This window comes from Peromyscus maniculatus, chromosome 8 (genome assembly GCF_049852395.1).
Source record: "Peromyscus maniculatus bairdii isolate BWxNUB_F1_BW_parent chromosome 8, HU_Pman_BW_mat_3.1, whole genome shotgun sequence".
Lineage (NCBI taxonomy): Eukaryota > Metazoa > Chordata > Mammalia > Rodentia > Cricetidae > Peromyscus > Peromyscus maniculatus.
In genome coordinates this window covers 94295931-94312028 of record NC_134859.1, presented here as the reverse complement: position 1 = coordinate 94312028, position 16098 = coordinate 94295931, and the positions used below count along the sequence as shown (strand labels likewise).

General features: G+C 47.9%; 2 protein-coding genes across 18 annotated transcripts in view; one reads left to right on the top strand and one right to left on the bottom strand.

The window, feature by feature from the left end:
• Bptf (bromodomain PHD finger transcription factor) overlaps nucleotides 1-4301 on the top strand; it is a 106540-nt gene extending 102239 nt beyond the window's left edge. For 11 of the 16 annotated variants that reach the window (XM_006970487.4, XM_076543583.1, XM_015994226.3 and 8 more), the window contains one exon: nucleotides 3412-4301. In XM_006970487.4, the coding sequence (XP_006970549.2) occupies nucleotides 3412-3448 (37 nt within the window). In that variant the 3' untranslated portion in view covers nucleotides 3449-4301. Of the gene's footprint in view, nucleotides 1-2658 lie in introns of all 16 variants that reach the window. The other 5 variants (XM_076543578.1, XM_015994198.3, XM_076543581.1 and 2 more) reach the window with 3 other exon arrangements.
• Nucleotides 4302-9623: 5322 nt separating this feature from the next.
• C8H17orf58 (chromosome 8 C17orf58 homolog) lies at nucleotides 9624-14238 on the bottom strand. 2 transcript variants are annotated; one of them, XM_076543585.1, is made up of 5 exons: nucleotides 14106-14238; nucleotides 13880-13978; nucleotides 11640-12098; nucleotides 11354-11548; nucleotides 9624-9948 (listed from the first exon to the last, which is right to left on the bottom strand). In XM_076543585.1, the coding sequence occupies exons 2-5, from the start codon at nucleotides 13953-13955 to the stop codon at nucleotides 9758-9760; spliced, it is 921 nt and encodes a 306-aa protein (XP_076399700.1). In that variant the 5' UTR covers nucleotides 13956-13978; nucleotides 14106-14238; the 3' UTR covers nucleotides 9624-9757. The 2 variants fall into 2 exon arrangements, with proteins under 2 accessions (XP_076399700.1, XP_076399701.1); XM_076543586.1 differs by having other exon boundaries at nucleotides 11354-11545.
• Between the last annotated feature and the right edge of the window lie 1860 nt (nucleotides 14239-16098).

The window sequence follows — 16098 nt, the reverse complement described above, 5'->3', positions numbered from 1 at the left end:
GCGAACTGCATTTTAGACAGAGTGTTGGAACTTGTATAGTAGAGGAATATTTTAAAAGATAATAACAGAGAGAACACTGAAATCTCATCAGTAGTGAGCAGATGGGGAAAGATCAGCTCATGAGTCCAGTGCAAACCTAATTCAGATTCTTCTAGAAAATTCAGGAGAGGTCCCAGCATATTGCCCAGAGAACCCCACACATGTAAATTCCAGATTTCAATAGAAAATCAAAGCAGCTTGGAAGTGGTGCTGGCATCTAGTGTGTGGAGGCCAGAGAGGATGCTTGCCAGATTTTGCCGGGCAGGCCAGCCTCCGTGACAAAGAATTAACCATCCCCAGATTGTCACGAGGGACACTAAAAACTCGTCCTTCATCTAAAGTGAGAGTGATCACTGGAGATCACAAGTTGGAGACCTAGCAAGATTCTGTCTCAAATAGCAGAGAAGTAACTGCCCATCAGGGAGCTCTGAACTCATCCACAGTACCTGCCAGGTATCACCTCTTCTGAAGATTGGCAGACACCCAAGACCAGCCAGACATGCATCGGCAAAGGAAAGGTCCATGGTGGAGCAGAAAAATAGAGTCCAGAAAGAACAAGAACTTTTTACAGACAGCACATACCCCTGTATCGTGTCCTAAGCAACTGTCAAGCACACTGCACCTACATCCTGGTGGACAGGTTATTGGAAAAAGACAAAATTGTAAGTGATGAAAGTTCACATCATGAAAATTATGAAATAATTTTATTCTAGAGAAGACAAAGGAAATTACCCAAGGATTCTGGTCAGAAAGTAAACCCATTTAGCACCATCATTCACTGAGCACAGCCATCAAGAACCCGCTCTGTGCTGCCCCAGGGATGCTGCGGAGTGAGGAACCTCAGCATCCTTGTGGGGAGATTGAGGAACACTGCCAGCATGCCAGGGCAGGAGGACAGATGCAGAAACAGCCAGTGCATGTACAGCGCTGTAACGTTTCTAAATGGCAAGGCTAAAAAAGCCTCCAGAAGACAGAACAGAACAGGATTAGACTGGTGATCCATGTTCATGGAAGGGGAGACTATCCCAGCCCTTCAGGAAATGTGGTCAGTTTACATGTGTACAGATGTAAATAGTACAGTGAAAGCGGGACACTTGGGTACTGGTGTAAGGAAAGGCCCTCACAGGTTACGATCTCACAAGGAACAAGACCTAGCCAGACGGTGGTGGCACACGCCTTTAATCCCAGCACTAGGGAGGCAGAGGCAGGTGGGTCTCTGATTCAGGTCTACTAAGCATGGAGTTCCAGGACAGCCAGGGCTACACCAGAAACCCTGGTGGGGGGGAAGGGCGGGGGGAGGACCTTGAGTGCCTGGCATGGTGACTCCTGCCTTGGTGCCGTGTGTCTTTAATCTCAACTATGGAATGAGACCATGTCTCAAGAAACAAAGGAGAAGAAAAGAAAACCAGGCCTTGAGTCCAAGAAACAAGAGGTCCCAGCAACCAACCAAGAATGCCTGAAACCTACAGTGATTATTTTATGGCCAATATGTCTAACAGATATGTGTAACAATATGTGTAACAGAGTGTCCAGATCAGAAGACCACAATGGAATACGCCCAAGATAGGAATGTCTAGGGAGAGCAAAGGTTTTTACATGAGATAATTAGTTGGAGTTCAAAAAACCTCCACTGTGAATTTAACCAAAAACGGGGAAGGGAGTGAGGGTAGGAATAGTGCTTTCTCAGAAATGGCTGGTGCTGCAGAGAAAGAGCAGGGTCCCGAGAGCCTCAGCTGCCCGAGTCAGCCTAAGGGGGGTCAGTGAAAGACAGAATTGGACCTTCTAGGGGAGTCAAGTGGGCTCAAGGAGAGAAGGGGGAGAGTGGCTAGGTGAGCTCACCTCTCCTTTGCCAAAGCAAAATTAAATTGGAAGAAAGGAGAAGCGCAGCTATGGAATGGAGGAGGACACCGTTGCTGCAGGCCCAGTAAGGAGAGCAGAGGCCACTGTTCCCTTCATAAGCCTGTGGGGTGGGGGCATTTCCATTCGTGCCTTGTGCAGTTAGTCGTCCGATGGAATTCTTGTTCAGAGTTGAGGAGGCCTTTGGAAGGAGCTGGGATCTAAAAGCTGGGTGCTTGAATGCTGCCCTTGGTGCCAGATTTGCAGGGAGATTCCCAGAGGGAGGGTGCAGGGAGAGGAAAGACTTGACAGTCCTGGGGCTTGCAGCAAAACAAAAGGATTTGAAGAAGATAGGGGGAGGCTTAGCAACTACGAGGGTGTGTGTGTGTGTGTGTGTGTGTGTGTGTGTGTGAGAGAGAGAGAGAGAGAGAGAGAGAGAGAGAGAGAGAGAGAGAGAGAGAGAGAGAGAGAGAGATCAAACCCAGGGCTTCATTAAGTACATATGGTAGGTAACACTGACCTGCACCCCCAGCCCTAAGGGACCACTAGGACATCTTGCCACCAAGCTGCTTACTTTCCTTGCTGTTCTGTGCTCTGTAGGCTTCTTTCTGTTGTCCTGGCTTAGGCAGGTACAGGGCAGGCAGTCCTTACGCCATCTTCCGTTTCCGATGTCCCTGGCCACACCTTCCATTTTTAATTTGTGATCTCCAAGATTGTGTGCACATTATTTCATTACTTTGTTCTGATTCATTTATACCATCCGTGTTCTTTCTTTTCTTACAGATTGTGATATCTTTAGTCTGAATTTTTAACTGGAATCAGAACTGGATGTTTGGGTCACTGTTTATTGTACCACGTGATTGCCTAATTCAAAATTCCCCTCCCAAAAGTTGAAACTAGTTAATATAATTTTTTAATGTTAAATACAGATGTGTAGATACGTGAAAACTTTATTCTGGCAGCCATGTTGGACAATGTGTTTAAAGAATTGTGAATGCTCGGGATGCCGTACCTACCTGCTATTGCAATATAAAGTGCTGAGTCAGCCCTGCTACCTGTACAGTAATTTGGTTACTAACAGAGTTGTGAATGAAACTGTGAAAAGAAAAGGACTTTCTGGACTTCAGTTGAAAAATGTGATGTTAATATTGCTCCTGTCTTCTGATAGAACTTTCCATTTCCTGCATCACTGTAAATAGACAGGCACACACACCTTTTATTACAGTAATGCTTCTGTAAATGTCTTCGTCCCATTTGTTGAAAATGGTGTAATCTTAATAAACAATATATATTCACTTATATATACATATATTTTTAAACATTGGCTTTTTCCAGCGAGCTACTATGTTTACTGTACAGTGAAAAGTTTTAATACTATAGCTTAAAGATTTCTTAATTGTTAATTTTCTTATAATGCTTGCCAAGGGTGAGTGAACGAGCAGGGCTGCTTCCCCAGACTGGCCTTGGCATCCACATAGAGTATCATTGTCTCAGAAATGAAGGGTGCTTAATTGTCCCCTTTTCTGTATTCTGTAGGTCTCATAACAACAAGCTGCAGTCTGCCGCTCCTTAGAGCTCAGCGTGTCACTAAGCGAGACACAGTGAGAGTCTGGTGGTCTGAACTATTTAAATTAAAGCGCCAGATGTTTTCAGTCAGGCTATCCTGACAAGACTTGACCGTAACCTCGTTCCTATTGGTCACAACAGTCCAATTGTATTCTTGGCCAATTTTGTCCAACGGACAAAGGAAAAGCAAAGTCCACGGCACCATTGTCTTGTCAAGAGCAAATGGCTTTACTGTTGTGGCAGAAGCAGGAAACTTTTGTTTATTGAAAAAAAAAGAAAAAGCAAGAAAAAAAAAGATACTATGGGGTCAAGTGTAACTCCGTGGAAATGCCACGTCTGCTCTTCAGTGAAGAAGCTGCTTAGAGTCACAGAAACCTTTCTGACTGTATTTATTTATTGTTGCAAAAAAGACGCTTTTTTATTGCTGCCCTCATTTGTCAGCTAATTATTTTTTCTTATAAATTCCAGCCCTGGTTACATGTATCCATCCTATATCTTATCATGATTCCTGTAGGTGAAGTACAAGGCGACCTCTAGATGTCTTTTCTTTCTATGAAAGGAGCTGCTATGTACACATGTGCACACACAACTGGGAATCAACAATGAGTTTATTGTTCATGGTAGACACAGATGAGGCGTGCAGAAAGGCTGGGATAAGTGGTCCTGGACTACAGACTTCGTTGCCTTGAATACACCAGTACAAATTGTCATTTACTCTGCACCAGGCTAAATGAGCAGAATCTATTTGAAGGGATCTTGTTTGTAAACATTTGTCAGATTCTAATTTTTTTCTTTTTGTATTAAAATTCAACTATGGATGTATATGAACCGAAATAAATGGAGATAATTTTTCTCCCACAGATGGAGGTCTCTTTGAATGTGCGCTAATATTACTTGTAAGCCCTTGTGGGGAGAGGGAGGGCCACCAGGAATCACAGGCAGGAGGCCTGAGGTTCTCCAGTAGAACAGAGGCCTTTTTCATAAGTCCCAGTCATCACATCAGAAAATCTCTAGGGAGCTGAGCCCACGTATCAGTTGGTCAGACCTCTAATAACAGGAATATGACACAGTGCATTACCTTCACTCCCACCGTCTGTGATTCTAGGCAAGCTACCAGTCACAGACAGACAGCTCCCTATTGGGTGAAGGTGTTTCGATGACCTTGGCCTCTGCTTTGTGTTGCTTGGGTTCTTTGGGTTTTGTTGTTGCTGTAGGGGAGCGTCCCACGAGCAGGGTGCAGGGTAGAGCAGACAGGTGTGTTCTGCATGTGCCTCCTGCTAGTGTCTTCACCTTCCCCTTGTGCTGTGGGGAGACCAGCCGGAGCTGGGTTGTGCAGCTTCGCAGATGTTTTCCTCGACTTTGCACTGGTCCACGTTAGCCTTGTCCTGCTGAGTTTAGAATCTACCTGGCTTTTGTTTGTTTGCTGTCGCCCTGCTATGCAAAGCCTTCCCCAGCCCCTGGTTTCTCAAAAGGAAACTGTGGCAACAGTTGGCAATTCTTCTTCCAGGCTCAGGTGTCCAGGTTCTTCTGGGGTCACACGCTCTGTGGAACCCACCCCCTCTGTACATAAAGATGTCTCTTCAGCCTGTGCTCACGGCCAAAGAGACTAACTGCTCAATATGGTAACAAAGTTTTTGCTTAAACTATTAAGGTGGAAGTAGTTAAATACAGGCTATTTTGTCCTTTTAGTTTACAAAAAGCAAATGTTCCATGTTGTAAGCACCGTGCTGATGCAAGAATTCTACATTTTAATGATAGAAAGTGATTCTGCATCTAGCCACACTGCAGTATTCCTGTACTATCTCTTCATATATCTAGGTATATATGGGCTCAGTCACGTCAGCTTGTTGCAGCAAGAGCTTTCCTACCTGTAGGCAATAGATTGCTATGTTTTTAACAAATTGTAGCAAATTCTAAATAATTCTTTTTGTACGTAATAGAACATTTCATCCTAAAAAAAAAAATAATAAAGTAATGTTTTTGACATTGGATTCTGTGCAGTTTCTAATGAAACAATGGTTGGTTGGTTCACTGTTTGATACATTTTCTGTAGCTGTTGGCATTGCCAAGTTGTACAGAAGGGGGGGGTGGGCTGTGGATTTCTGAGACTGGGAAGATGTTAATTTCATATTGTGTACTTAATGGTATAAAGACTTTTGCAATTTCTATCACCATATAAAGACATTTTATAATTTTATCAGACTATAGAGCTTTAGTCTTTCAAAAGGAATTTTTGAAAAACGTACATTCTTATTTCACAAGCTGCTTTTCTATGACTCTGATATGAGGAACTCCTGCTACTCAGAGAAAAGTGAAACTGTTCGCTCTGGCAGCCTGAGTGCTCCGATGCACACTGGTGGTGTGGTTAGGATGTTTCTGCCCAGGCTTCGCACCTATAATCTGTACGTTCTTTGCTTTGATAGATTTCTTTGGCTAAAAGTATTTTTAGCATTTCCTGTGCTTCATCTCCAAATTCACAATTTGAGACCATTTCATAAGAGATATTTTCATAATGTCTGTAAGGCTTTTTTCTCCTGAGCAAATTCTTCCGGGTTTGTATTACTGTCCTACAGTAGGTCAACGAAATTGTGATCTTTTGGAGATGTTTCTACAGTAAAAATGACCTTTTTCTATTTGGAGTGGCCTGGAGTGCTGTGTAGGAACCCTGACAATGTGTTGCTGTTTGTAACCTTTCCTCTTACGATCTGCAAATAAAACTTCTTTCCCTGTCTCTGTCCATTTGTGTCAGGTCAGATCTTGGTTCTCGCGTTTCTAATTGATAGAAGAGCCAACCTGGTGGTGGCTGTACACTCAGCCTGACAACATTTTGTGTGTGTGTGTGTGTGTGTGTGTGTGTGTGTGTGTGTGTGTGTGTGTGTTTTATTTTTTGTGTGTATGAGTGTTTTGCCTGTGTGTACCGTGTGTGTGTGTGTGTGTGTGTGTGTGTGTGTGTGCGTGCGCGTGTGCGCGTGCTTGCGCACCTGATGTCCATGGGGATCAGAAGAGGATATTGGATCCCCTGGAACTGGAGTTTACTAAGGTTGTAAGCCACCAGATGGGTGCTAGGAACTGAACCCAGGTCCTCTGCAAGAGCAGCCAGTTATTTTTAACTGCTGAGCCATCTCTCCAGCCCCCGTGGTTCACTCTTGTCCCAGTGGAGGCAGATCCCCAGCAGGGGCTTGAACTTAGGGGTGTCATTCTCTCCTGAGCAAGGTACTGGCTGATGTGTCCATGGAGGTGGGGACAAGGGGAAGGGGGATTCTCGTCATCTGGTGTAGTTTTTAGATACATAGAATGAGATTCTGGGAAAGATATTTCTGAGAATAGTATACCCCTTGATCCAGTGTAAACCAAACTTCAACTAACAAAATACTGTATTTTTAGGCTGGAAGAGACCACGCACTAGTCGAGGGGGTGCCCTGCCAGCCATAGGCAAAAAGTCTTGCACATACATTCACCTGGTCACCTTAAAAATGAGTTCAGAAGAGAATTGCACAATGCCATATGATATTCAGAGGCAGGTTTTTTTTGTTTGTTTTTTTTTTTTTTTGGTTTTTCGAGACAGGGTTTCTCTATGTAGCTTTGTGCCTTTCCTGGAACTCACTTGGTAGCCCAGGCTGGCCTCGAACTCACAGAGATCCGCCTGCCTCTGCCTCCCGAGTGCTGGGGTTAAAGGCGTGTGCCACCACCGCCTTCAGAGGCAGTTTTTAAAACTTAGTATCACACACACCAAGAGGCAGGAGGAGGAGGGAGATTGTCTTCTAGACCTTTCCCTAACAAAAGAAAACCATGTCCTTTTCCCTCCTTGAATCCTTGAAGTACCAGCTTAATTTGAAGGACAGATACTGTTGAATTACCTTGAAGGCAACCGGGTATTTTATTGCTGGGGACTGTTGTGTATGTACATAAACACAAAGGGCCTTTTGTCTTTGCAGCACTGACCCATGTACTAGGGGGGGGGGGTAGAATCTATCAATGGGGCAAGAGGATTACAGACAACAATGATTTGCTTATTAAGTTTTTCTATAAAATTAGAAATTGCAACCAAGGTCCTATGTGAATGTGGAAAAGGTGATTCTTCCAACCTCTTTGCTAACCTGGAATGTCCAGGGTTCTTTTCTGTCTTCTTTTCCACTCTCCAGCCCACCACTTACTGACCATAACTGAACTCCACTAACCTTGCCTTGTAGACCCAGTCTTGAGTGGTGGCTTTTATTTTTTATCCCAGCAATCTCTACAACAAGTGGCCTGCATTTCCGCAGTAATCCTGACCTCCAAGTATATTGAACCTGGGGGTCTGACATGGGTGTTTTTGTGTGTATGTGTCTTTCGGGAGGTGTGTGCTCTGGTGCCCGAGAGGGCCAGAAGAGCGTGCCAGATGCCCTAGAGCTAGAAGTACAGGGGATTGAGAGCCACGTGATATAGATGCTAGGATCTGGACTCCAGTCCTCTGTAAGAGCAGCAAGGATCTTAACAACCGTGCAGTCTTTCAAGACCCCACTTTCCCTTTCTGGGCCAGAGTCTCTTGTAGCCCAGGCTGGCCTCACACTATGTAGCCAAGGATGACCTTTACCATCATCCTGCCTCTACCTCCTGAGTAAGCATTATAGGCTTATTCTACCATCCTTAGCATTCAAAACCAAACAGATTTTACTGAATTTGGACACGTTTCATCTGTGGGAACTTCTCTAGCAGACCAGTTTGAGATACAGCTGCAGAGAGCCTTTGTTTGTCCGGGAGCTGAAGTCTGGGCCAGCTGGCTTCCACAGCAAGTACAGGCCCCAAAAAGTCCCTTCGTAATGCTTTATTTTACTCATGATTCCCATGTCTGAGGCCAAAGAGGCAACAGTTACCATACTGCACATAGCTTCCCCCCCCCCAGACAGGCTGTCCTGGAACTCGCTGTAGACCAGGATGGCCTCAAACTCCCAGAGATCCACCTGCCTCTGCTTCTTCAGTGCTGGGACTAAAGGTGTGTGCCACCTCCCCCAGCAGCTTGTTCTTCTTTGAGACAAGGTTTCCTGTAGCTCAGGTTGGCCTTGAACTCTTGATGCACGCACGCACCCCTCAGATACCACCACATCTGGCTACACCTTGTGCCCTAAGATGTTGCTGCTGGCTTCCCAGTCAACTCTCCATGTTCCTCTGTCTTCCCTTTGACAGTCCTCTTTTTGCCCTCCGTTCTCACTGTGGCTCTGGCTGGCCTGGAAGTCACAGGTAGCCACCTGCCTCTGCCTCTGCCTCTCCAGGATGGGGACTGAAGGTTCGTGCATTCTTAGCGTCTATTCTGAAATTAACTGAAGTACATCCTGACCATCTGAAAGAAAATCAGGATGTCCTTGTGGACTCGAAGATAAGGTAATTAAATTGAGCTAGTGATTGAAGGTTTTTCACACATAACGAAATGGCTCCACAAAACTGGCCTGTGCACTGTCACGGATCAACACTGTTTTCAGGGTTTGGGAAGTAAGCTTGAGAAAGGCTTTTTCTCAAATCTTTAGGATCACTGAGGAAAAGAAAGAAAAAATAGCCAGGTGCATCCAAGATCTGATTTCAAGGCAAGATTTCTTGCTTTACCAACACAATGGTGATCCTGAGTCCTAACAGAAAAATGACATCAGATACACCAGAAAATGTGCTGGAATAGAAGCCAGTTTGGTACAAAACAAGTTATTCGGAGCAAGGGTGCATGACAGTGCCCAGAGTTACATCAGGAACACACTTGGAATGATAGTTTGCTTGAATTAGCCCTGGAAACATAATTTTCATACTTAGCCTGGGTTCTGACCCTAGTATATGATCTAAGTGACATTTCATATGTAAATGAATTCTGACAGGGATGTTTACGCTCGTGTGGAATTTAAAACTCAATGCTTTAAATACAAAATCTTGACACATGATAGATACTATTCAAAATTGTATATTTAAATTCAAGAAATGTTTTGTGAACTATTTCTACTGAAAAAAAAATGTATTAAATTAAAATAACTTAAAAAACAACACGAAGTGGTGTGGTCTGTTGACCTGGCAGGTCAGGTGTCTGAGCTGTGTGTGTGTGTGTGTGTGTGTGTGTGTGTGTGTGTGTGTGTGTGTGTGTGTGTGTGTCACTGTAACTTTCCCACTGTGCTCTGGAGCATACCTTGTCAGCGTTTTGTAAGTAAAGTGGCAGCTTTAGAGCTAAGCTGCAAAGTCGTTCTTAAGGTAGCTAGCTGTGGGCCAATTTCAGACAGAAGGACCCCGCTGGGACCAACCACCTTCCGTGTCTTCCTGCTGAGTTCCAAGTCTCTTGGGTCCCACGCGTGCCAGGTTGGTCTGTTCAAATGCACGGGGTGTGGGTGGCACCTCGAACTTGCCACTCCCGTTTTCGGTTAAATCTTTTCACGTAGCTGCTGCTACCCCTGAGCAGTCCGTCTCCTGGCCGCAGGCGTCCTCTCAGGACCTGGAGCAGAGCAGTAGGGAGCTGCCGTCTCTTATGGTAGATGTGGCCCATCACAATATACCGGCTTCCTGAACAAAAGAACCAGAAGAGAAATGGTGTCATTTACATGTTGAGAAATGTGAAATCTGAGCTTGACTTTATCTTGCAATGCATGTGGCAACTTATCTAACCTATAGGCAACAGGTGGACAATCTAAAGAAAAGATAACCTGCAGACAGCTGACATTACAGAACAAAGCCCTGTCTGCCCCAGAACATCTCTAGGAAGATAGGGAACAGGTAGCCCCAACACTACCACCAACCCCAAAAGGCCCTTCTCAACTCAGTGCTGTACAGTTGAGCTCCTGATTCACCACACTTGAAAATGGTGTTTTGAGGCTGGTGAGATGGCTCAGCGGTTAAGAGCACTGGCTATCCTGAGCACTAGAGGTCCTGAGGTCAATTTCCAGCAACCACGTGGTGGCTCAGAACCATCTCTAAAGGGATCTTCTGTATAATGCAGGCATACAGACAGAGTACTCGTAAGTAAGTAAGTAAGTAAGTAAGTAAATAAATAAATAAATAAATAAATAAATAAATAAATAAATGCACTTAAGGGGAAAAATGTGTTTTGTCATGAATATGTGTCAACATATCAGTGTTTGTGATGCTTTGGTTTGGGTTGGTTGGCTGGTGTTTAGAGACAAGGTTTCTCTGTGTGGCCCTGGCTGTTCTGGTACCAAGCTGGCCTCAAACTCACGTAGATCCCCCTGCTGCTGCCTTCCAAATGCTGAGACTCAAGGAATGTGCCATCATGCCCAGCATTTTTTGGTTGGTTGGTTGGTTGGGTTTTGTTTTTTTTTTTTTTCTTTTGAGAATGTATATTAGCCAAAGCTGGCCTTGAACTCTGTATGTAGAGGATTTTGACCTTGAAGTTCTGATCATCCTGCCTCCTGGGTATTGGAGTAGCAGGTGCACACTATCAATCCTGGCCTATTTTGTGCCAATCGCTGTTCTTATCTTTATGGGAGAGCTGAAATGGTACTGTAATCTAAATTCTATTGGTTACACTACTGTCCCACAAAGCTTGGATTGAGCCCCACCAATATCCTAGCATGTGTTTAAGCAGGACAGCCATGAGTTCGAGGCCAGTGTGGGTTCCATATCAACAGCCTATCTCTTACAAATTCTGGGAGTGTAACGGATGGTGTGCTTGCCTGGCACGTGTGAGGCCCTGCTCAATCCCTAGTCTTTGAAATGGGGTTTGGGGGGTATGGTAACCCACAGAAGTTGGGCTGCAGCATTCAGGTCCCCAACAGCAGGATAGAGGACACATATGGCCGGGGTGGTGGTGCACACCTTTAATCCCAGCACTCGGGAGGCAGAGGCAGGCAGATCTCTTGAGTTCGAGGACAGCCAGGGCTACAGAGAAACCCTGTCTGGAGAAACTAAATAAAGGACATGTATGAGCTAGTCTTTGGGTCAGTTTCGATACCAGGTTTAAGTTCTGGACACGGCTTATGGCAATTGGAGGAGTCCAGGGCTAGAATCTGCACGCGGAAGAAAAAGCCGTCGGGAGTGATGTACAGGCGGCTCATCTTGTACAGCCCTTCGGGGTCCACCAGTAGAGTCACCAGCCGCAGGCCCGCGCCCAGCACGTCCACGTCGTGCACGATTCCGTTCACGGCTGCTTTGGGCAAACGGGATTTGGAGAAAAGCATTACAACTAGCGCCAGGGTGGGGACGGGCGCGCGGGCTCCCGGGAGGGTGCGTGCGCTCACCGAATTCGCTGGCGCAGTAGGCCTCGCGCTCGTCCGCGTCCCCGCTGCAGGCGCGCGCGCACGACTGGGTCTCCAGCTCGGCGTCCTCGGGCGGCAGCGCCCGCGGGCTTCCAGAGGGCTGCGCGGCGGCGCGCGGCCGGTTCGGGTGGGCGGGGCCGGCGGCGCGCGCGCCCTGGGGTCGCGGCGCCCGAGAGCGCGCACGCCGCGGGGAGTCCTCGGGCGAGGACGCGCGGTTCTCCGCCTGAGTGAGGCGCGGGCCCGGGAGCCCTGCGGGCGCGCGCGCCGCCTCCCGGAAGCCCGCGCGGTTGTCAGCTGGTGGCGCTTGCTTCCGGCGCCGGGGCTCCGGCCAGGCGCGCGGCCCTGCGTCCGCGGCTCGCGGCCGGCGCGCGAACTCGGGCAGCGGCTGCGCGCGCAGGCCCGGCGTTTCCCGAGCGCCGGGCTTTCGGTGCGGCGGCGGAGCTGCGGGAAAGAGCGAGGCAGTGAGCCCAGGGGAGGTGCGACGGGAGCAGCGGGACCTCGGAGCGAGCACCTGTCCGAGCCCTGCACGGCAGGACCACTGCCTGCAGCACCAAGCCTCGGCTGTGAGTTCGAGGTCAAGCTGGACTGTGAGTTCGAGGTCAAGCTGGGCTACGGTGTCAAACTAGCCTAAGAATAAACAAGCAAACCAAGAATGGAGCCAAAGAACGCCAAATCTTTTCAAATTACAGTCTTCTATTCATTCTAGAGCTAAATACTTCGGGTTACATTGATTAAACTTCTGTCTTTACCCTTCAATACATCACACACACACACACACACACACACACACACACACACCTTTTTGCTGTTTACAGTTTGTTGAGAGAGTAACAAGAGCAAGCCCCCGAGGGGAAGCGTCTCGAGTTACAGGTCTCTCCTAATTGTTTAAGCGCCCCTGACAACAGAACTATTTGGTTTTCCCATCCCTGTTTACACTGTCATCTTGGTCTCCTGCGGCATCAAGCACTTGTGAGTGGATTTTTATCTGGCTTCTTGGACACCACTTACTAGTAAACAACAGCTTGGAAAGGGGTTTTAAGGCTTGGCTGGGAGGCAAATGCCCCTGGTTAAGTATAAAAACATACATTAGTTCTATTACCCCTCCCCATTAGAAGATCTCCCAGATACCATGAAGACATTTTTTTTTTAATTATTAATGATTTTCTCCAGCTCTGCATACAGGTTAGTGCACAAACTTCAGCCAGCTTGAAATCTGGGCAACTTTCCATGCACGGTTACACAATATCACCCCCCAGTGCCCCTCCAGCCAAGCGCAGCCCAGAGCCTGCTTTTCTCCCCATTAGCATTAAAGAGCCTGGTCTGCCCCTTGCAGCTTCGACAACACTTCATTTATCGGGATGTGTCTTGCCAGATGAAGACTCGTGAAAGAGCAGCCTTCTCCCAGTGGGAATGGCTAGTTACACAGTTTATGCTTTTGCAAAGCCATTGGTTCTAACTTCCTGCATTAAACCGGTGCACCGTGCACAGCCAAATAAAGTTCTGGTGGCTCTCCAACTCCTGACTGTCGACTGTTGACCTCAACTGATTCCCCACTGACACCACCATCTGTTGTCATGGGGAAGATGATTTGATATGTGGGTTAAATGCCACTGAAGTCCTTCAATTTCCATGTGGGAGGGAAAAAACCACTGAAATAAATTGCCCGGTGAGGTGTGGAAGCTGTTTTTCCCAGAGATAGTGAACAAAACATCCTAACAAAAGCAGAACCGAGACCGCCTGATTTGTGCCTGTGGGTGCCTGCGTGTGTGTGTGTGTGTGTGTGTGTGTGTGTGTGTGTGTGTGTGTGATATCAAGGTTCAAGTATACCAGAGGCTATACCGGAGCTGCGAGGAGAGAGGTGGGATACCCGGAGCTGTCCCACCATCGCTGGCCTGTGTCACCATGCCTAGCCCGGGAGCCTGTCCACCAGCCAGCCGCGACCCCTTTTGACACTTTCCCTCCTCTGCGATGCAGCTATTTAACATGCAAAGTTTTCTCCAGCCTGCCTGGCTCGCACGCGATCATTTCAGCAGCTGAACCCGCGTCTTTCCTTCCGAAAAGGCTGCCAAGGAACATGAAATCTTGGGGGACCCTTGTCGCTGCTCGCTGGCACGCACGTAGACCCGGAGTCGCCTGTCCCGCAGGCTCTGACCCTTGGCTCGTCCCGCCCTGCATCGCGCCCTTTTCCCGGTCCCTGGGGCGCTGCGTTTCAGCGACCTCACCTTTTCTCTCCGCCACCGGGGCTTCGGGGGACCATCCGATGATCAAACAGAGCAGCCAGAGGGCTCGAGCTGTCATTTTTGTAGACAGGGTTCCCAGGGCTGGAAAACGCAGCAAGGGCTTTGGCTCGCTTCCTCTCCCCCCACCCCTTCTCCACACCCCCCACACCCCCGTTCATGCTAATGAGGGGCAGCCTTTGGGGAAACGGGCATCTCTGGCTGCACAGACCATTGAAAGAAAACCGAGCGGTGGCGGGGATCTCGCCCTCTTCCCGAGGAGGGTCGATGTGTGGTCCCGACTGGGATCTCTGGGCCAGAAGAACACCACCGCCTCGAGCTCTCGCTCTGGATGGGTGGTGTGCTGGGCGGGAGGTGATAGGGCGAGGGGAGAGCGAGGTTTGGAGGGAGTTGAGGGACAGGATAAAGGAAAGTGAGTGATGAAGTCAACAACAAATAAATCAGTGCTTAGAATAGCTTGGGCTTGTGAAGGGGAGGGGACTCCAGATGACAAAAAAACGCATTCCAGAACGTGTGAGGCAATTGCCAGACAAACCAAGTTTGGCAAGGCTGTTTGGCTATATGTGCAATCTTGATATTCCAGAACCAGAAACGGGGGGCGGGGGGGGGGGGACGACAAAATGGTTTTTCCTGCCAGCCCTGCCCTTCTCCTCCTCCCCCTCCTCCCCCTCTTTCATCCATCCATCCACTGATAACTGGTATTCAGCTGACCAGATTCAAGTGTATACTGAATGCAGAAAGACTAGCAACCCACCTTTCCCATTCTGGGGGCATCTCATTGCTTGGGGAAAGGCCGACTTTTTATTTCTAAGAAAAGCAAATTCCTTTCCTGCTTATGTCCCTCAATTGGTCGGGAGTTTAAAGGCCCCTTTCCTTCAGATGAAATAAAACCAGCATTTGCGGAGGGGAGCGTGAGGGGATCACGTTCCCAGAGCAAGTCCGAAGCCTCCGGAGTCACATCTCAGTCCACAGCTTCAAACCGAAATGGAAGCGGGAATGCTGAGGTGAAGGGGCTTTGTGTGAGATACACAGGTTACAGAAGGAAGGCTCTGAGTTCTGTGGCACTCCATCCAGGGGCCAGAAAACACAGTGCTGGTGTACTGAGCGGATGCTGAGGCCGTGTTCTCCGAAGAGACGCGGAAAGGCTAGGGTAGGAAGAGCGGCGCCTAGAGAGCAAGGCTCCATCATGTTTGAGCTCTTTTGAGGGAACCACGGAGAGGCAGCCTTCTGGCCCGCCCATCGGTTATATTCCACGAGGCAGGAGTTATGGAACAACTGGCCCGAATTTAGTTTCCAAAAGAATACTCCAGGGGATGTAGCTCAGTTAGTAAGATGCTCGCCTAGCATGCGTGAAGCACTGGACTGGATTGCACCCACTTCATGAAGAGCCTGCCTGTAACCCCAAACACTCTGAGGCAGAGGCAGGCAGATGAGGGGTCTAAGGACAACCTCAGCTGTACAGGGAGGGAGTTCAAGGCCAGCCTGGGATACATAAGACCTTGTCTCAAAAGTATTTACAGCTAGTATCCCCAAAGAAGCAGACTGTTTTAAAAACAAAACAAAGCTAAGGATGGAGAAATGGCTTATGGGTTAGGAGCATTCACTGCTCCTGCCAATCCAGCCCCCATCATTCCCAAGGCGACCCACAGGTGTCTGTCCCAGTTCCTGGGGACCTGACCCTTCTTCCGACCTCCTTGGGCTCCTGCACACATGCATTGCACTTACATCCACTCAGCCACACACACTTACACAAGAATTTAAGTGAATATTTTTAAAATCTAAACTAAAATACAGAAATCAGTCTGCAGACAGCATGGAGGGTTTGTAACCATGAACTCCTGGCCAGGAAGAGACCCAAAGAGGGAAACCGTAGGCCAGGATCCTGAAGGGGGTCCACTGGGGTCTGAGGGCTGCAGCGAGGCAAACATGTTTACCAGAGAGGCGAAGCGGGGAGGAGGGGGCCAGTTTAATCATGGAGCACTTGTCTAATGTGCGCAACCACACATCAAAGTACTGACAAAAACAGCCAGGCGACTGTGGTGGCGGCGGCGGCGGCGGCGGCGGCGAGATCCAGGACAGGCACCAAAACTACACAGAGAAAAAACAAAAAAATAAAAGAAAGAAAGAAGAGAGAGAGAGAGAGAGAGAGAGAGAGAGAGAGAAGGAAGGAAGGAAGGAAGGAAGGAAGGAAGGAAGGAAGGAAG